The sequence below is a fragment of the Cylas formicarius genome, unplaced genomic scaffold (genome assembly GCF_029955315.1).
Source record: "Cylas formicarius isolate icCylForm1 unplaced genomic scaffold, icCylForm1.1 PGA_scaffold_3__17_contigs__length_32017465, whole genome shotgun sequence".
NCBI classification, from domain to species: Eukaryota; Metazoa; Arthropoda; class Insecta; order Coleoptera; family Brentidae; genus Cylas; species Cylas formicarius.
The window spans coordinates 27,983,730-27,998,698 of NW_026844326.1; the positions used below are offsets into that span (position 1 = coordinate 27,983,730).

Here is a 14,969-nt window from a genome sequence, read left to right on the forward strand (position 1 = left end):
ATCCGCGGATTCTAGGCTTTGCCTACCACTTGAAAGGGGTGGGGTTTTCGCGCCCGCCCATTTTTAAGCCACGCCTACGCCGACGGTATTGGTCGATGACTTCAGATACTAACCAATGGAGCCAAAGAATAACCGAAATATCCATCTTATATATATTTGCGAAATGTTAACATGGAAGGCATGCCGGGGGCGTTTTATTTCTTGTGGATATAAGCGTCGTTGTTGACGAGCTCGGGCGATCCGGACCAATAATGGCGGCCGTACTTCTTCACGTTGCAGATCAACCTCAGCGATAAAAAGTAAACGATCTCCACGATGGAGAGGAACGAGAAACCCGTAAACAGACCCAAAAGACCGCCGCAGTTGGCCAGAAAATCGGTCTCGCCATAAAGCTCGTTCCTCTCCGACGTGATAAACTGTTGCTCCTTGAAGAAGATCGTGATGCGGGTCAGTTGCACGCCGGGAAACTCGCTCAGGTTCGCTTTGAAAGCTTGAAACAGTTTCTCGAATTGAAAATCGGCTTGAGAAGTTTCCGCGTTGTAGACGAGCGAGGTGCACGCGGGCAGGCAATCGCATTTTGAGGTTATGTTGAGGCCTTCCTCGTCGTCGATGCTGTTTAGGCCCGATTGGACTTCGATTTGCAGCAGTTCCGCTGTCAAAAAGTACGGACGCGCCTTAGTAGTCAGTAGTAGTCGTGGGGGTAGAACTTACTTTGGGCTTCAAACATGCATTTCAAATTCCCGGATCCGCAAATAGGTGTCCCTTCCTCATCTGAAATGTAAATGGTTTGTTATTAAGGCTTCTAGGTTGTTTACAGTTGCTCGTAACGAGCCCTAATGGCGTCCTTACGTGGCATGTGGTAGGCGACGCACTTGCACCTGGCCAGGGTGAAGTTGGTCAAACACTCCACCTCGCAGTTTTGCTGAGTGTAGCTCTTGTAGAACGCAAGTTGACGTTCGTTGGGGAAGTAGCACTGCCTGCGGTGGGGGTCGTAGTCCTTTAGACCATCCGAGGTCGTCATCATATCCGGTTTGACGGCGACGACGACCTCCTGGTTTAGCGGTGCTCGAAAGTACTGCATCCCCACTCTCGGCACCTCGGCTGGGTTGTGAAGAAGGATCTGAAATAGGGATTATGATGATGAAGTGGCCACAGTGCGCGTATATACCTTAAATCCGGGTACCGGACCCCTGCATATGTAATCCAAGTCTTGCTCGTAAGCTCTAAGCAAAAGGAAGAAACCTGCTGAAAATCCGGCAGACATCGCCCGTCTGGGATACGTGTCGATGTCGGCGTCCATAGGGTATCCGCCTTCGAGGGTCCATCCATCAGACCTTCGGTTATGGGACATAAAATCCCCAGGCAGGAACCTGTAACGATGTGTAGGAGGATGGAGGGAAAAAGTGCTTCGTATTACTTACACGTTGTTCTTGTACAGTTCAGTTCTGTCCAACATGTTGAACGTGAAGCACATGCCGTCCTCAGTGAGGATGGGGGTGAAAAAGTTGCGGCAGGTTTCGTTTTGGAGGGTCCACTTGCAGGACCACAGCATCTCGTCGAATTGCGGCGAAATCTAGAGGGGAAGTTAATCAAGCAAGTATCACAAAGGTTGTGTGTGGTATTTACGCTCATCAGGAAATCCAGTGTGTCATAACCGGTCGTTAGATTTCCTTCAGTGTAGAGGTGGTTTTCGCATACCAGCGCCAGATCAGCGAACTGTTTTTTTCTACAACGAGTCATCACAACAAATACTGAAGAGCAATTGGAGCACACGGAATACTCACTCATGCTCCGTCATGGTGTTGTTCGAACTAATCATCCTGTGGTAGTTTTCCGTAAAGTTGTATTTGGTTTGCTTGGCTTTGGTTTCGGAGCAGACGGTGACAGCCGGGAAGGGTACCTGCCAGACGGGTGTAGGACTGCGGGCGAAGCTTACCAATACCGGAGACGTGTCCCATTTGATCCACGTCTGGATGATCAGGTTGATACAGATGTAAAGCGATATGCAGAAGAGGACGAACCACCAAAGTCTGAAATCCATGTTTACTCTCCAACGATTTAAATTCTGCAACGACTCACAGGAAGAACCAAATGGCCTTGCTAGGTTTCTTTTTGGGACTAGGTTTTTCGATTAGATTTTCGTGCACCGCGGATAACATGGTTTCACTGATTATAGCCTGATGCGGGTATCGAAAAAGTGTTAAACAAGCTCATCAAGTAATTTTTTTTAATAAGCTGGTTTTGCCGGAAATGATCTCCCAACGAGCGTGTAAAATATGTGCTGCGTACTGTGTGGCCTAAAATAAGGCAAGAGTAAAAGCGTGCCAATTTTAGTTTGTTTTGTTTCGCTGTCTGGCATACATGGAAGTTTCTTTTTTCCAATAAAATTCAAATTGTCTAGACAAGAGTCATTGGCGTGGATCTTCCTAAGGTTCGAGACACATTTCATTAACCGCTAATCATCATTAAACTTGGTGTCAGTGAGCCAGTTCAGCAGCCCTTGTATGAATGCCTCTGTGCAAGCTTAGAATATTTTCTATCTCGAAAAAAATATCGAAGAGAATCGGAACTGAAAGGCTATGAGACAATCATCATGATAAAGGTTGAACAGAGAAGGGATAGAAATGAGAACGCTAAAGTAACAGATGAGTATTATAGGGCGCTCTATGATTCTATACAAATAGAACAGCAATAAGCGAAATGAAAACAAACAAGGCGCCAAGGGAAGATAGTATTCTAATTGAAATACTAATAGGAGGAGGCGAATACTTGTGAATCCTTTTCAAAAAGTGCTCATATGAGGGTTAAATATCACAAGAAAGAACGCAAACACAATAAAAGCTATCCCTTAATTTCAACAACTATCTTCAAATTTCCCTTTTACAAAGAGGCTAATTAATAAATTCGTTGTGTATCAACCTGTTGAATAGGCGGGCATTAAAAAAGAATTTAGTACGATATAGTACCAAATTCTTACAGAGAAAACTAACGAATTCAACCCACTGTAGATTATGAAAATGCCTTCGATAGCATAGAACATTGGGCTATCGAAGAGGCACTAGTTAGCAGTAGAATTGACTACATATCTGTATCTGCATCTCTACCTATCTGTATAATTTAGGCGAAATTGTATCCCCTGCCTTACTCTTGGATTAATCGGTATATTTTTTGTGGTCAGATCTTTATCCAGTATCATGGTGTATCACGATGAGAGTAATACTGTATGCTGCATGGGGATATAATTTCGCCTAAATTATTTGCTTTTGTATTTGAGGACATCTTTAAATCACTAGATTGAAAAAAACAAGGAATCTCAGTAAACGAAAAGTACCTAAATCTCTGTTAATGAAGACCGCCAAGAACAGTCATTAAATATTTCCAGGAGTATGTATCAAGCCTTCCGAGCAGGCGTACGTGTTCCCTTACAAGAAAAAATCTAGACAGAAAAAGAAAAACCGAACGAACTATGGAAAGGCAAATAACAGGATAGAAAAAACTGGAGACAATTGGGAGAGGCCTATATTCAGAGATGGTTTTGGTAGAGTGATGATGATGCCTTGATGGGTTAGTGTTGACTTTTACCTTTCGAATATTGTGCGTTCCTGTTCACCCATATACTTGAAGCCGTGTATTCCGGTATTGTTCGAATACTCGGCGAAATAGTCGTAGAAATTCTTTCGGAATCCGGGATACGGCCTTTTCGGTTTGACCGGGTACTGAATCGGAAGATCGGCAGTCCCCTTTTTGGGTGAGTCGGTTTCCATTTCTCCGGGTTTGCTTTCGTCCTGCTTCGGTGCGCGTTTCATGGTTGTCGCGGAAACCAAAAGCGCGAAAAGAAAGTATGTCCCTTTTGATTCGAACAATTTTGCAGCTTTGCTGGAAGAATTTTGTAACTTTGGAGTTCGGTTAGGCGCTTACAACAATTAACCAAGTTTTGCAAGTTATCGGTGTATATTGCTTCATCCTAGCTCAGGATCGTTGAATATTAGTGAATACTATTTTCTTAAAGAGGTCTAAAACAGATAGGTTTAAACACCGGCTCACTCCTTTACTTGGGAAAAGATCCTGAGCTACAACAAACGAATTTACACTACTTAAGTTAAGCTGTTATGGAATAGGCAAGACTATAGATAATATTTTCAGTTAAAGTATCTGAAATAAGATTTAAACTTTTTTTTTTTGGGAAATGAATGTAAGTTACCTCTGTTGAACTATCCGTTCATAATAGAACCTGGTTCTAGAAGTAGTTAAAACAGTATGGTGGTAAGACTAAGTAAAAGAAAAACCTATTATTGGAAAATAGTTTTGTGGCTTCTAATTAACGTCAAAGGATCTTACATTCTAACGAAGAGAAAATTTAACGTAGAAGTGTCTTTAACGGCTGATTTTGCTACATGTTTAATCGTAAGGAGCGGAGCGAACTTATTAGTAAGTATTACATTAAAAATCTCGTGGCGAATTTTTGCATTACATTGCGTTTACATTTGGTGATAATTATAATAAATTGGTTTGGATTTACATATACAAGTAACAACTTTTTTATTTTAAATGGATGATACTAAGGTATCTTTTAATTCCCTTCGAACTTTCTAGGCATATTTTATATATAAAAATGCCAAAAATTTATGTCAAAAGTCACTTTTGCAGGTCTAAATATATCGATTTCTGAGTCTGAAACTTTTTATTGTAGATTTTCATATAGAAGCGATTCTACATTAGTAATATTTAAAGGAAATAAATAAATAAATACCTACCTAATTCGTTTTTTTTTATTGTGGATATTTTAATACAAGAAAAATAATCTCGAGCCTATAATTCATTTTTCTAAAAAAAAATAAATAACGCAGAAAATGGTAAATAAAACAAATTCTACTAAACATTTAAAATGTTGTTCACCCTATATATATATTTATTTTAAAATTATCAACACGTACCACTGAAGTAGATCCCTGTGTATAATCTCCAAATATATGTTAAAAATAAGACTTAAGCGTAGTAAGGTAGCATATATAAAATAGTATATTATGGAGTGAATGCTTAATAAAAAGTTTACAAAACGTGTTTAGCATTTTTACAATTTAAAAAACGTTTTATTGCTAATATTTTGATATCATAAATCTTTAAAAATAGAATAAAATTATAAACTGAGTTGAATGCATTGCATGAATTTTGATCACCCTGTATATATTTATTTTAAAATTATCAACACGTGGCACTAAAGTAGATAGATCGCTGTTTATTAGGAAATAAACTCCAAAAATATGTTAGAATTAAGGCATATAAGTCACAAGTGTATTTGGCACGAGCGGAGCGAGTGTTTTATAAACGAGTGCCTTAAAAAAAGTTTTCCGAACTTGTTGTGTACTATACTTTTCCTACGACCGGTTCTGTTTCCGTTTCGTAGAAAAAATATAAAATGTAACACGTTTGGTATGCTTTTTAAGTCACTCGTTAATTAACTAAAAATAATATACAATAACTCAAAAACACAAACATTTTTGTGTAAAAATGTACCCAAAAACCAGCGGTCGTACAAAAAGTATAGTATGCAACTGCAAGTATGCTCCGCTCGTGCCAAATAAATTCTTGATTCAGATACCGCATATCAAGAAAATTAAAAATCGATATTTTTTATATTTCATGTACTCTGTAGACAGATGCAATGGAAAAGGATGGGAACAAACATTACATTGTAACAGAACCAAAAAATTTCAGCCTTAACTCCAACTGACTCGAAAGCGTCATCAAGAACACACCCCCGCGCACCCCGACCAATGATCGTAATAACATTCGTAACATGTCGCAAAAACCGTTTTCATTTCTAACAATAATTGCGTTTTGCGTTAAAAAAAAAAAACGATTAACCATTTTAATTACTTACCAGGCGTGATAAGCAACAAGTTTGGCTGACCCGTCGGGTCGGCAAGCGGAATATCAAACATGATCATCAGGTTTTATACGAAGCGACAGGGGAATTAAAAGCCGCCCCAAACTTCGAACGCCCAAAGGGTCGTCTCATCCCAACGCGCTCCCCAAACGGCGCCCCGTCGCTTTGGTGCGGACGTTTTTACCCATCAGTCCTTCCCCAGAAAAATTGCCAGCGAATATTGCCAAAGGTGCATGAGAATTATATTTTTGTATTAACCATTAACGTGGCGCTCCTCGACAGCCCCTGGGATTTTAACGGCCGTTTAATTTATATAGAAAATATAATATTAATTATTATTATGGAGGTCGCGAAAGGATACCCAACCCCTATACCTGAAATTTGGTGCTAAATTAATGATACGTCTCGTTGCCTCGTAGAAATTCAATTAAAATCACGCGTTTTTTTTTACCATAAAAGCCTTCATCTTTGAGTTTTGGAAGCGAAAGCAACTTCCAAGGCGTGTAAGTGTACGATGGCAGTTCCATGGTGCTGTCTTTGGAACCGCACATAATTTTTTTCTTCTACCTAAATTTTTGCTAAATAAGCCATAACTTTCGCAAGCCTTCGATTGCTTTTCTCATGATTTGTAATAGGAAAGCTTTTTAAACATGGTGTAAGAAAAGCTCTGAACTTGATACAATCGTGCCTCTCTAACCCAACTCAGCGTGTAAATATACGACTTAGACATGGTTCTATTTTGGTATCGTTGTTGCGGAATATAAAACAACCCTTGACCATTCTAACGAATAGCCATCTCTATCAACAAAAAACTGCCAATATGGTATAACTATTGATGATAACTTAAATTGGTCTGATCATCTAAATCATCTAAATCGTTGGTCAGCTTTGGTGTGATAAAAATGTCTTACATTAGTCTATTTCATTTCATTTCATATACTGTAGAATTAGCACTGCTGCCAAAAGGGCAAGGTAATGCAAAATTTGTTTGTTTTATTGACTTACAGAAATGTTTCCTGCAAATCTTCATAATTATTACGAATTCTAACATAGAAATTTCAAAACTTAAATTATTTAAACGTAAAAAGAATTGTTTAGATTTTTAATTGCTTACAGGACAAAAGTAAGACGTTGAATCTTCAAAACTTTAAGAAAAATTTGCATCTTCTGGACCAATTGTTGTAAAGAGTAGTTTAAGTTGTAGGTCTGTTGCAGCTTATCACTCTATTTCATTTCGTTTATTCAAGAGTACAGTTACAAATATTTTATTTTTTATTTAATTGATTTATTTTATATACATTTTGGTAGTTAAAATTTTTAGTACAGGCTAGCTTTCGTTTAATCTTAGGGGTTATAATAGATCAATTTTAATTGGTTCTTACTTATTTGCTAGAAGGTAGTAGATAATGATTCAGAAGAAATCCTGATATTCAGCTGTCATTGTCTTTATTTTACACAAGTTTTACAGTACAGACTAAAACTTTGTTCTTGTAACTATGCTCCTTAAAGAGAGAGAGAGGGAGGGAGAGAGAGAGAGAGAAAGAGAGGGGGGAGAGAGAAAAATAGGGAGGGAGAGAGAGAAGTGGGGGAGGGGGGTGGGGGGAGAGAGAGACGGAGAGATTGTTTTTTTTAACGTTTGAGCAGCTTCCTCTTATGATTCCTTTGAAGTCCTTCTCTGATTTTGGCATACACTCTATTGTAAAAATTGTAAATGGAAAGATCAGTCGAATAGCAAAACAATAGCTACAAAGTTAGGACTGTAGTCAGGTCCGGGAGGACATTAGGGAGCATACTTACAAGAACAAAGCCAGTTTAGTATAGAAGCCTCGAAGCCTTTGAAAAAAAATCTGCAATTGTAGTGATACATCTGTCCGGAACAAAAAACAAAGACAACATGGGAGTTCGGTGTTTCTTTATTTTCACTTCCTTTTGTAAAGCTAAAACTGTAAACCAACAAGAGAAACAGTATATATTATTCTTTGCAACTAAATATACTTATTAATAATAATGTTATTTATAATAATCTCTCGTGGGTTTTTCACAGTCGCTCGTGATTTATTTCTATTGTCCGCGCCGCAACATCTGTCAGTGTCAAAATTTCTGTTCCAAATTCACGGTGAAATGATATTGTGCTCCCTGTGTACTCTGGTAGTAGCGACGTGGATAAACATATTGGTGTCGATAGCCGTCCTGTGCTGCTAACATGAATACCGCCCTCATTGCGAGTATTGCTACAGCGATTCTAGTATCAGCCCTCTGCTGCGCTTTAAAACGCATCTCCCCTTGCTTCTAACGCCGCCATGTCGAATGCTACTACTTCCAAACTTCCGAGGAAGCCTTCGGCGAAGACCGCCTCCACCGTGGAAGCGGCCAAAGGGCCCAAGAAGGAACTGGAGTTTCAGCTACCGCCTATGAGTTTACCCATCCCCAAAGCCAAGGGTAAGACTGTACGGTGCTGGAGTGGAGGAAGAAAATCCCCTTTGTTTCAGAAATAAACTTCGAGGAACTGAAGAAAAAGACTATCAGGCGAAACGCGCCTCCAGGCGAAGACAAAAAGGCGTTGGCGATAGTGTTGAGGGGCTTGAAGGATCAGAAAATCAGGGTCCACGAGTTTGTCAACTTGATCGCCCCTTACACTGGCGACAATGGTAAGCTGATTGGTCGTTTGGGAGCCTGGTGATGTTAATGGGTGTGAACAGGTGACGTCATGCGGAAAGTGGTAGAAGACGATCTGGCTTCGTTTAGGAAACTGGTGACGCGTATCTACGACACTATGACTCAAGACGTAAGCGACGTGCTGGTCAACGAGCAACTGCAAACTGCTGCCTTCTACCAGGAAAGATGCGACGCCTTCGAACGTAAGACACTCGAGCTGGTGTCCGAGATCTACCAGATGGCGCCCGAGTTCGATTTCGACCGCTATCGCAGAGACAAAGAGGAACACCTCAATGTCGTCTTACCACTGCCCACATTGGTAAGCTGGAATAGCATTTTATCGAGCTCTGCAACTAGAGGTAACTCTTTAGATCCAACGCGACGAAGAAGATATTCAAATGCAGCGACGCCAAGAGGCCTTCCACAGGTTGCAGTGGCTTAAGATAGAAGGCAAACGGCTGGCTGAGGAGAATGATAGACTGCACCAGCGATTGGCCGAGCTCAGAAGGCAGCAGAAGGCCGAACAAGAGAGGGCAGCCGCAAGAGCAGCTTCAGTCGAAGCCCAGAAGCAAAGTCTGGAAGCCGAGGAAGCGCAAAAGGAAGAAATGTAAGCGAGCTACGCTGTGGTGTCGCTGTGGGGTCTCATTGTGTTTTATAGTTTGGGAGAGCTCGGCGAATCGATTGGGAGGGCCATGGTGAAGAACGAGGCGTTTGTGCAGCTCGAAGAGGAGTTGAACACCAAACGAAGTATGGTAGCTGGGGTCAGCGGGGCGGTGGAACCAAGCGCGGTAGGTATTCCGTCGGCGAAACGCGAGAGGAGGAAGAAGAAATCGGATTGGGCGTCAAGAACCGCAGCAGATCTGGAAGAACAGAGTATCCGCCGCGCGGGAGATACCCAGAGAGAACAGTTTGACGCGCAGGCGCGAGTCTCAAGGCGAGCTAGATCTCCACAGGTGATTAGCTCAGAAAAGGTTGGGGGTACTGAAATCATAACACCTCTGCTGTTTTAGACGTCCCCGTTCCACTATTCTCCTCCAAAGAGTCCACCGGAAGCGTACCTGCCCCTTTCAGGAGATCTGCGCGAAACTACGGTGGAACAGATGACGACGACAGTTCATGAGCGACGGCCCCAGTCATCATCGAGTTATGGTGGGCGGTACAGGGCTCCCAGAGATACATGGGGTGGTTTTGCGTAATTTGTTTTTGTTTTGGAACTTGTTATATTCCAAAATAATAAAAATACAGTTTGATTGTCAAGAAAGTTATTCTAAGGGAGGAGCTAGAAAATCAGTGAAGCTGAGATGAGGTGTAATGATGATGCGTAAAAGGTTGGCGAAAAGGGGTTTCATTTTGGAAAGTATTTTATTACATAAATATTTTAAATACATAGAAAAATTCCTTGGGCATTAGTCTTCCAAATTCTGGAAGGCGGACACGATGTAATAAAGCAGGGGTATTTTGGCGGTCTTGCAATCGTCCAAGACTCCTAACTTTGTCGTCAGCACGTCCCTGCTTACTCTTTCCGCGCTGTGGCCCGCCTCTGAAAATTCGAAACAAGTTCGGTGACGTCAAAAGTCCGTAGGAGAGCGGCAGTACCCGTAGAGAGCATCTGCTCGCTGTAAATGTACCCGTTCCAGGACAAGTACTCTCTAATCAACTCGTTGATCAGTTTCGTTTCGTTTGGCACCTTCGGCGGGTCGCCGTTCTCGTGGTTCCTGTTCATGATCGACATCACGGCCGCCTTGATCTCCCCTTTGAATTTGCCCAACGTGCCGTCCTTTTGGAGCGACTCTTTGATCGCTGCGGATCAGATTCAGAATTGAGGCGCCTCGTAAGGCGAAAAACTGAGATATCTGTCGACATTGTGATTTAAACTTATAGGTAGCGATCTTGGACATGTAATTGTGACTACCCTTGCCTTCAAAGGTCACCCTTTTCTTGCAATATAACCAAGATTATGGTCTAAACTGGAATATCTATCGACAACGTGATTTAAGGCTGTTGGCAGTGACCAATTATGTACAGCCGGTCAAAAAAGTCTCCGTACACAGCATTTTTTCAGTTTTCTTATAGTTTCCTCTTTCACTTACATTTAATGAGCAATGTATTTCAAGTAAATATCGGCAATCTCATTAAGAGTAATAAAAATAAAAAAAAAACATTTGAGACACTTTATTTGAACGATAAAAAATAAGGCAGTTTCAGAAGCAAGGAACTATGTCCAATAAGTCTCCATACACTTTAATAAATCACTATTTAGAACTGCAGGTAGAATCATTAATTATCAATATTTTATCAAGTCAGCTTCTATCAAATAGGATAAGAGAATAGTGGAAAAACATATCGCCAGAAGTAACTGGAAAGCTTGTTTTAAGTCTTCCAAAACGACTTAATGCCATTTTAAAGCAAATTACAGTTGTACAAAATATTAGACTTGCTTTTCAATTTATCATAAGAAATAATAGTGTACGGAGACTTATTTCACAGAGTTTCTTGCTTCTAAAACTGCCTTGCTTTTTTATCGTTTTAATAGAGTGTTTCAAATAATTTTTATTTTATTTTTATTACTCTTAATGTGATTGCCGATATTTACTTCAAATATATTTCTCATTAAATGTAAATGAAAGAAGAAACTAAAAAAAAACTGAAAAAATGCTATGTGTACGGATACTTGTTTGACCAACTCTATGTCTTGGACACGTGATTGTGACTACCCTTGCTTTCAAAGGTCATGTTGAAATATAACCAAGATTATGGTCAAACACAAAAGACACAGTACCTTGCACGAGATCTGATTCTGTAGGTTCCCCCATCACTGACGAAAAGAACGCGATAGGTTTGCAACCCAGTTCTTAATTTTTTATTTCGTGGGCACCCGACGTTTGTTTGTATCGCGAGTAACGGTTGCCTAGCAACGGTCGTTACCCACCTGTCTGTATACACAGATGGTCCGCAAATAAAAACTTCTCTGATGATAGACGATAAGTTTTAGTTTCTGTTAAAGCCCAGCGAATTCAGTGTTAATATTTTTGCAATTCGTGGCTTTAAATTAAGAAGATCAATGGCTTGAGTTTTAAAATCTAGTTTTAATTAAGTCTTGTTTATATCTGTATACCTGTTGTGGTTTTTGTCCTCTCTCCTCTGTTATTTTTGTTGATTTATACGTTAATTAAATAAAATTAAATAAAATATATAGTAAGTAGGTAATCGTTAAAAAATAAATCTTATTATTATGACATATTTTGTTAAAAATGACGTTAAAGTCGTGAATCTTTGGTGGTAAATTTTTAAAAAAGTATCCGGAAATGCCTCAATAAACTCATAACTGTCCCATCTCGAACGGGTGTCGTTGTCACGTTCTGTCAAATTTTCTAAAAATTCCCGTGAAAAGTCGAGCACACCACACAAAATGAGCGAAACGCCCGAAGACCTCAACTATGACTGCAACTACAACATGTTCCTAGCGAAAACGATGATGCCCAACTTGACCAAAACCGACGGTAAATATTGATGATTGAAGCTTCGTAACTGAGTTGATGTGTACTGGCGGCTTTTAGCACTGTTTTTGATAGATTAGTTGTTTCCAATTTTACAGAGTGACAAAAATCCTGGAAAAGCTTTCTTTTTGGTTTTTCCGATTAACCAATTAGCGAAATCCGTCAATCCCGGGAATGCCTAGTCAGTTCACGTATTACCGGCAAACAGCGTAACTCTACATTTGGTACACCGTTTGCCTAATAGCTTTTGTACGTTAGTCGGCTTTAGTCGATCGATCGATGTAATTGTCAAAATCTGTGTGGTGATTTTTTGTTACAACTGAAATTTCGCAGCATTCAGAATTGTTTTATAAGAAGTTGGATAATTGTTACTCCAATCGAAGCAAACATAACCTCAAACTACTGCAACTTGCAAAATTACTTCTCGTACACTGTTGCCACGTTTAACACGGTTTTATAATTCATCTGCTTGGGTTGATTTCATTGTGCCGCTGATATTATATTTTGATGAAAAATAAGGGGTACAGACCAAGAAGGGAGGGGTATACCGCGCCTGTGGTATATCGGTAGAAAAATTTTTGGAGACGATGGAAGAATGACTCGGTTAGAACAAATTTTGAAATATTGGCGTTTTCAGATCTTGTTCGGAACAAGTTGATTTTCTAACAAGGAGGTTATACCTATTTGATTTATTTCAACAAGTACCGTTTCCGATAAAAATAAAATCTTTTAGGTTGCTACAGAAATTGTGCGGGCTAAGCAAAATTTTAAGATGTGATATGCTTAGAGAATGGATGTACGATCATCGTTCAAAAAATTGATCACTAGGCTGTTATTTCGTACAGTTTAGGAAGAATAGTTCCTGCCTTAAAGTAATTGGACGTTCATATGCTTGAAGAATAACATATAGAAGGGGAAATGTTGAGGATGTTGTTGACTCGATTGCTGAGGATCAGAAAAACATAGAAAGACTGGTGATTATCAATGAAAACCCAGAAAAAATATTTAGTCAAGAAGAGTTTACGTTATGCATTATTATTTCAAAATATAGCATGAAGACTGATGCAAGCCGGAGTCAAAAGCGAGCAGCAGAAAAAATGCATATACGGCGAAAAAACTTCCATCATTAAATATAAGATCGTGGTTTCTTTTACTCATTGATCAAATTGATATAGGTTCTTCTGACATACAAAATACGACTCCATGTTTTCTCCAAAATGTTAAGATTTTCCTGGGCGCACATAAGCTGTAGTGTTTGATGGTCTGTTAATTTATGTAGTAGTAAATGTAGAATTTGTGGTGTTTCTTCAGGAAAGTGCTATAATAACTATTAAGACGATAATAAAGACTAGAGCCCTATTCCAATCAAAACTAGATTGTAGAAAATTTGTAACATAGACCGTTATTCGTCCGAACGTTGTATTCAGAGTTTTGTTCCTATTTGTTCCTTCTATGATTGCTTTTATCGTGTGAATTCTTTATATATGCTCCGAATCTCAGAATCATATTTACTTTTTTGTATTTACCTGCATTCCCCCGATTTAATTACATACTTATAATAAATGAGATGATGTTTTAATTTGAATCCTTAATATATTTTAGTGCATTATCCGCAACACTGTCCTAGTTACCTAACCTAAATTATTGACCGATTTCACTGAACACGTACGAGCGTTGCCAAATTGCTGTTTATTTCCTTAAACCCTTAGTTTATCGTTGAGTTAAATCATATAGCTACGAGAAATGCTACCTATGCTGATAATACAGGAACTTATGAAGCGACTATCATGCGCATGCGCGAGATTTAAAGTCTCCTTTGTAACCAACGACTCAATAAATTTGGATGGGACACTTTTACTTAAATCATTAGGCAAAAAGGCGTTAAGTGTGTGGATATCGCCGTTTATGCTTGCAGAAAAACAAAAAGCGGTCCGGTGGATGAAAAAACTAGCCACGTGCAACCGATCCATCGCCGAGATGAAGCTGAGGAACGATTTCATGTACTATTTGGTCGTGAATGTGCAGCAGGGCGAGTTGCAACCCCCCTTCACCGAGCTGCCACCTGCCGGACCGTTACCAGAAATCGCGCACCTTCTGGTAAGCCGCTGAGGTGGGTTTCACAGCACGTGACGTTTCCGTTTTGCAGCCGGGGGGCGTGTCCGAGATAAACGTCGACGAATGGGGTGAAGGAACGAGCCAGGCCGCCGCGGGCACACGGAAACCCATGTTGTACGAACATTCACCGGACGGGGGTGCTTTTTTGGCGGCCCAACCCGTGCCCAGGTGTGGGGCGTTCTGTTACCTCGCGGTGATCGCGAGGGATCAGAAAAAAGACTGAGCCATGGACTGTCGAGTCGCGTTTTACATTATCCCGTTGGAAAATAAATAAATGGTTGCTGTGATGACGTGTCATTTTTTATTCATTCATATAAAAGAAAGCAATGATTTCATTTAGCAAAGAAACTTGCGCAGACTACTGTAATCCTTTTCAAAAAACTTCTGGATTCCTCCTGTGTCGGTTTTTGTTGAGCCGACGTTTCGCCTTTTGGCTTCTTCAGAGCTGAACTGAAACTTGCCCGCATTTTACTCTGTACCTGCTTATAAATTGTTTGAGGGGGGTGGTGACAGGTAAAGACCTGAGTCGGGGTTAAGATTGTTAGGTTGCTTATAGATTACTATAAACTCTCGGATTTTTCGTTGGTAGAAGAATTGTGTTGGCCAACTGCTGATAAGTTTATTTGTCTTAAGGCTCTTTCATGTTCTTTGAGCCTAATTGATATTTTTCTCCCGGTCTTTCCAATGCTGTCAACTACTGGTATCTCAAATGGAATTTGGCGTTGACGGATCGAAGTTGCTGAGAGATTTTTGGACAAGTGGTAAATCTGGTTTTGACGTTATATTTCTTTAGAACTTCTGATATGTAGTCAGTG

General features: G+C 40.0%; 4 protein-coding genes across 6 annotated transcripts; 2 read left to right on the top strand and 2 right to left on the bottom strand.

Moving 5' to 3' along the window:
* Nucleotides 1–74: 74 nt before the first annotated feature.
* Nucleotides 75–5,911, bottom strand: LOC132699767 (pickpocket protein 28-like). 3 transcript variants are annotated; one of them, XM_060666648.1, is made up of 9 exons: nt 5,882–5,911; nt 3,583–3,788; nt 1,785–2,030; nt 1,627–1,726; nt 1,422–1,573; nt 1,169–1,370; nt 850–1,120; nt 712–771; nt 75–652 (listed from the first exon to the last, which is right to left on the bottom strand). In XM_060666648.1, exons 2-9 carry the CDS (start codon nt 3,762–3,764, stop codon nt 195–197), a joined length of 1,671 nt encoding a protein of 556 aa, XP_060522631.1. In that variant the 5' UTR covers nt 3,765–3,788; nt 5,882–5,911; the 3' UTR covers nt 75–194. The 3 variants fall into 3 exon arrangements, with proteins under 3 accessions (XP_060522631.1, XP_060522630.1, XP_060522632.1); XM_060666647.1 differs by having other exon boundaries at nt 3,583–3,876; XM_060666649.1 differs by lacking the exons at nt 3,583–3,788; nt 5,882–5,911 and adding an exon at nt 2,080–2,205.
* Nucleotides 5,912–7,967: 2,056 nt separating this feature from the next.
* Nucleotides 7,968–9,787, top strand: LOC132699584 (uncharacterized). Its single transcript, XM_060666382.1, has 6 exons — nt 7,968–8,326; nt 8,377–8,535; nt 8,587–8,861; nt 8,914–9,149; nt 9,201–9,495; nt 9,553–9,787. Exons 1-6 carry the CDS (start codon nt 8,188–8,190, stop codon nt 9,736–9,738), a joined length of 1,290 nt encoding a protein of 429 aa, XP_060522365.1. The 5' UTR covers nt 7,968–8,187; the 3' UTR covers nt 9,739–9,787.
* Nucleotides 9,788–9,915: 128 nt separating this feature from the next.
* LOC132699067 (centrosomal protein 20-like) lies at nt 9,916–11,457 on the bottom strand. The gene is made up of 3 exons (XM_060665531.1): nt 11,322–11,457; nt 10,139–10,342; nt 9,916–10,082 (listed from the first exon to the last, which is right to left on the bottom strand). Exons 1-3 carry the CDS (start codon nt 11,353–11,355, stop codon nt 9,949–9,951), a joined length of 372 nt encoding a protein of 123 aa, XP_060521514.1. The 5' UTR covers nt 11,356–11,457; the 3' UTR covers nt 9,916–9,948.
* An 80-nt stretch (nt 11,458–11,537) lies between these two features.
* Nucleotides 11,538–14,493, top strand: LOC132699066 (uncharacterized). The gene is made up of 3 exons (XM_060665530.1): nt 11,538–12,042; nt 13,955–14,136; nt 14,186–14,493. The coding sequence occupies exons 1-3, from the start codon at nt 11,952–11,954 to the stop codon at nt 14,375–14,377; spliced, it is 465 nt and encodes a 154-aa protein (XP_060521513.1). The 5' UTR covers nt 11,538–11,951; the 3' UTR covers nt 14,378–14,493.
* Nucleotides 14,494–14,969: the final 476 nt, after the last annotated feature.

Coding starts and splice junctions, on each gene's coding strand:
- LOC132699767 (XM_060666647.1), bottom strand. CDS start 3,806: ATGAAACGCGCACCGAAGCAGGACGAAAGCAAACCCGGAGAAATGGAA. Junction 2,031..3,582: donor GAACGCACAATATTCGAAAG/GTAAAAGTCAAC, acceptor CATGGATTTCAG/ACTTTGGTGGTTCGTCCTCT. Junction 1,121..1,168: donor GTCCGGTACCCGGATTTAAG/GTATATACGCGC, acceptor TCCCTATTTCAG/ATCCTTCTTCACAACCCAGC.
- LOC132699067 (XM_060665531.1), bottom strand. CDS start 11,355: ATGGGGGAACCTACAGAATCAGATCTCGTGCAAG. Junction 10,343..11,321: donor AGAATCAGATCTCGTGCAAG/GTACTGTGTCTT, acceptor TCTGATCCGCAG/CGATCAAAGAGTCGCTCCAA. Junction 10,083..10,138: donor CGAGCAGATGCTCTCTACGG/GTACTGCCGCTC, acceptor TCGAATTTTCAG/AGGCGGGCCACAGCGCGGAA.
- LOC132699584 (XM_060666382.1), top strand. CDS start 8,188: ATGTCGAATGCTACTACTTCCAAACTTCCGAGGAAGCCTTCGGCGAAG. Junction 8,862..8,913: donor TCTTACCACTGCCCACATTG/GTAAGCTGGAAT, acceptor GTAACTCTTTAG/ATCCAACGCGACGAAGAAGA. Junction 9,496..9,552: donor GGCGAGCTAGATCTCCACAG/GTGATTAGCTCA, acceptor CTGCTGTTTTAG/ACGTCCCCGTTCCACTATTC.
- LOC132699066 (XM_060665530.1), top strand. CDS start 11,952: ATGAGCGAAACGCCCGAAGACCTCAACTATGACTGCAACTACAACATG. Junction 12,043..13,954: donor CAACTTGACCAAAACCGACG/GTAAATATTGAT, acceptor TTATGCTTGCAG/AAAAACAAAAAGCGGTCCGG. Junction 14,137..14,185: donor CAGAAATCGCGCACCTTCTG/GTAAGCCGCTGA, acceptor TCCGTTTTGCAG/CCGGGGGGCGTGTCCGAGAT.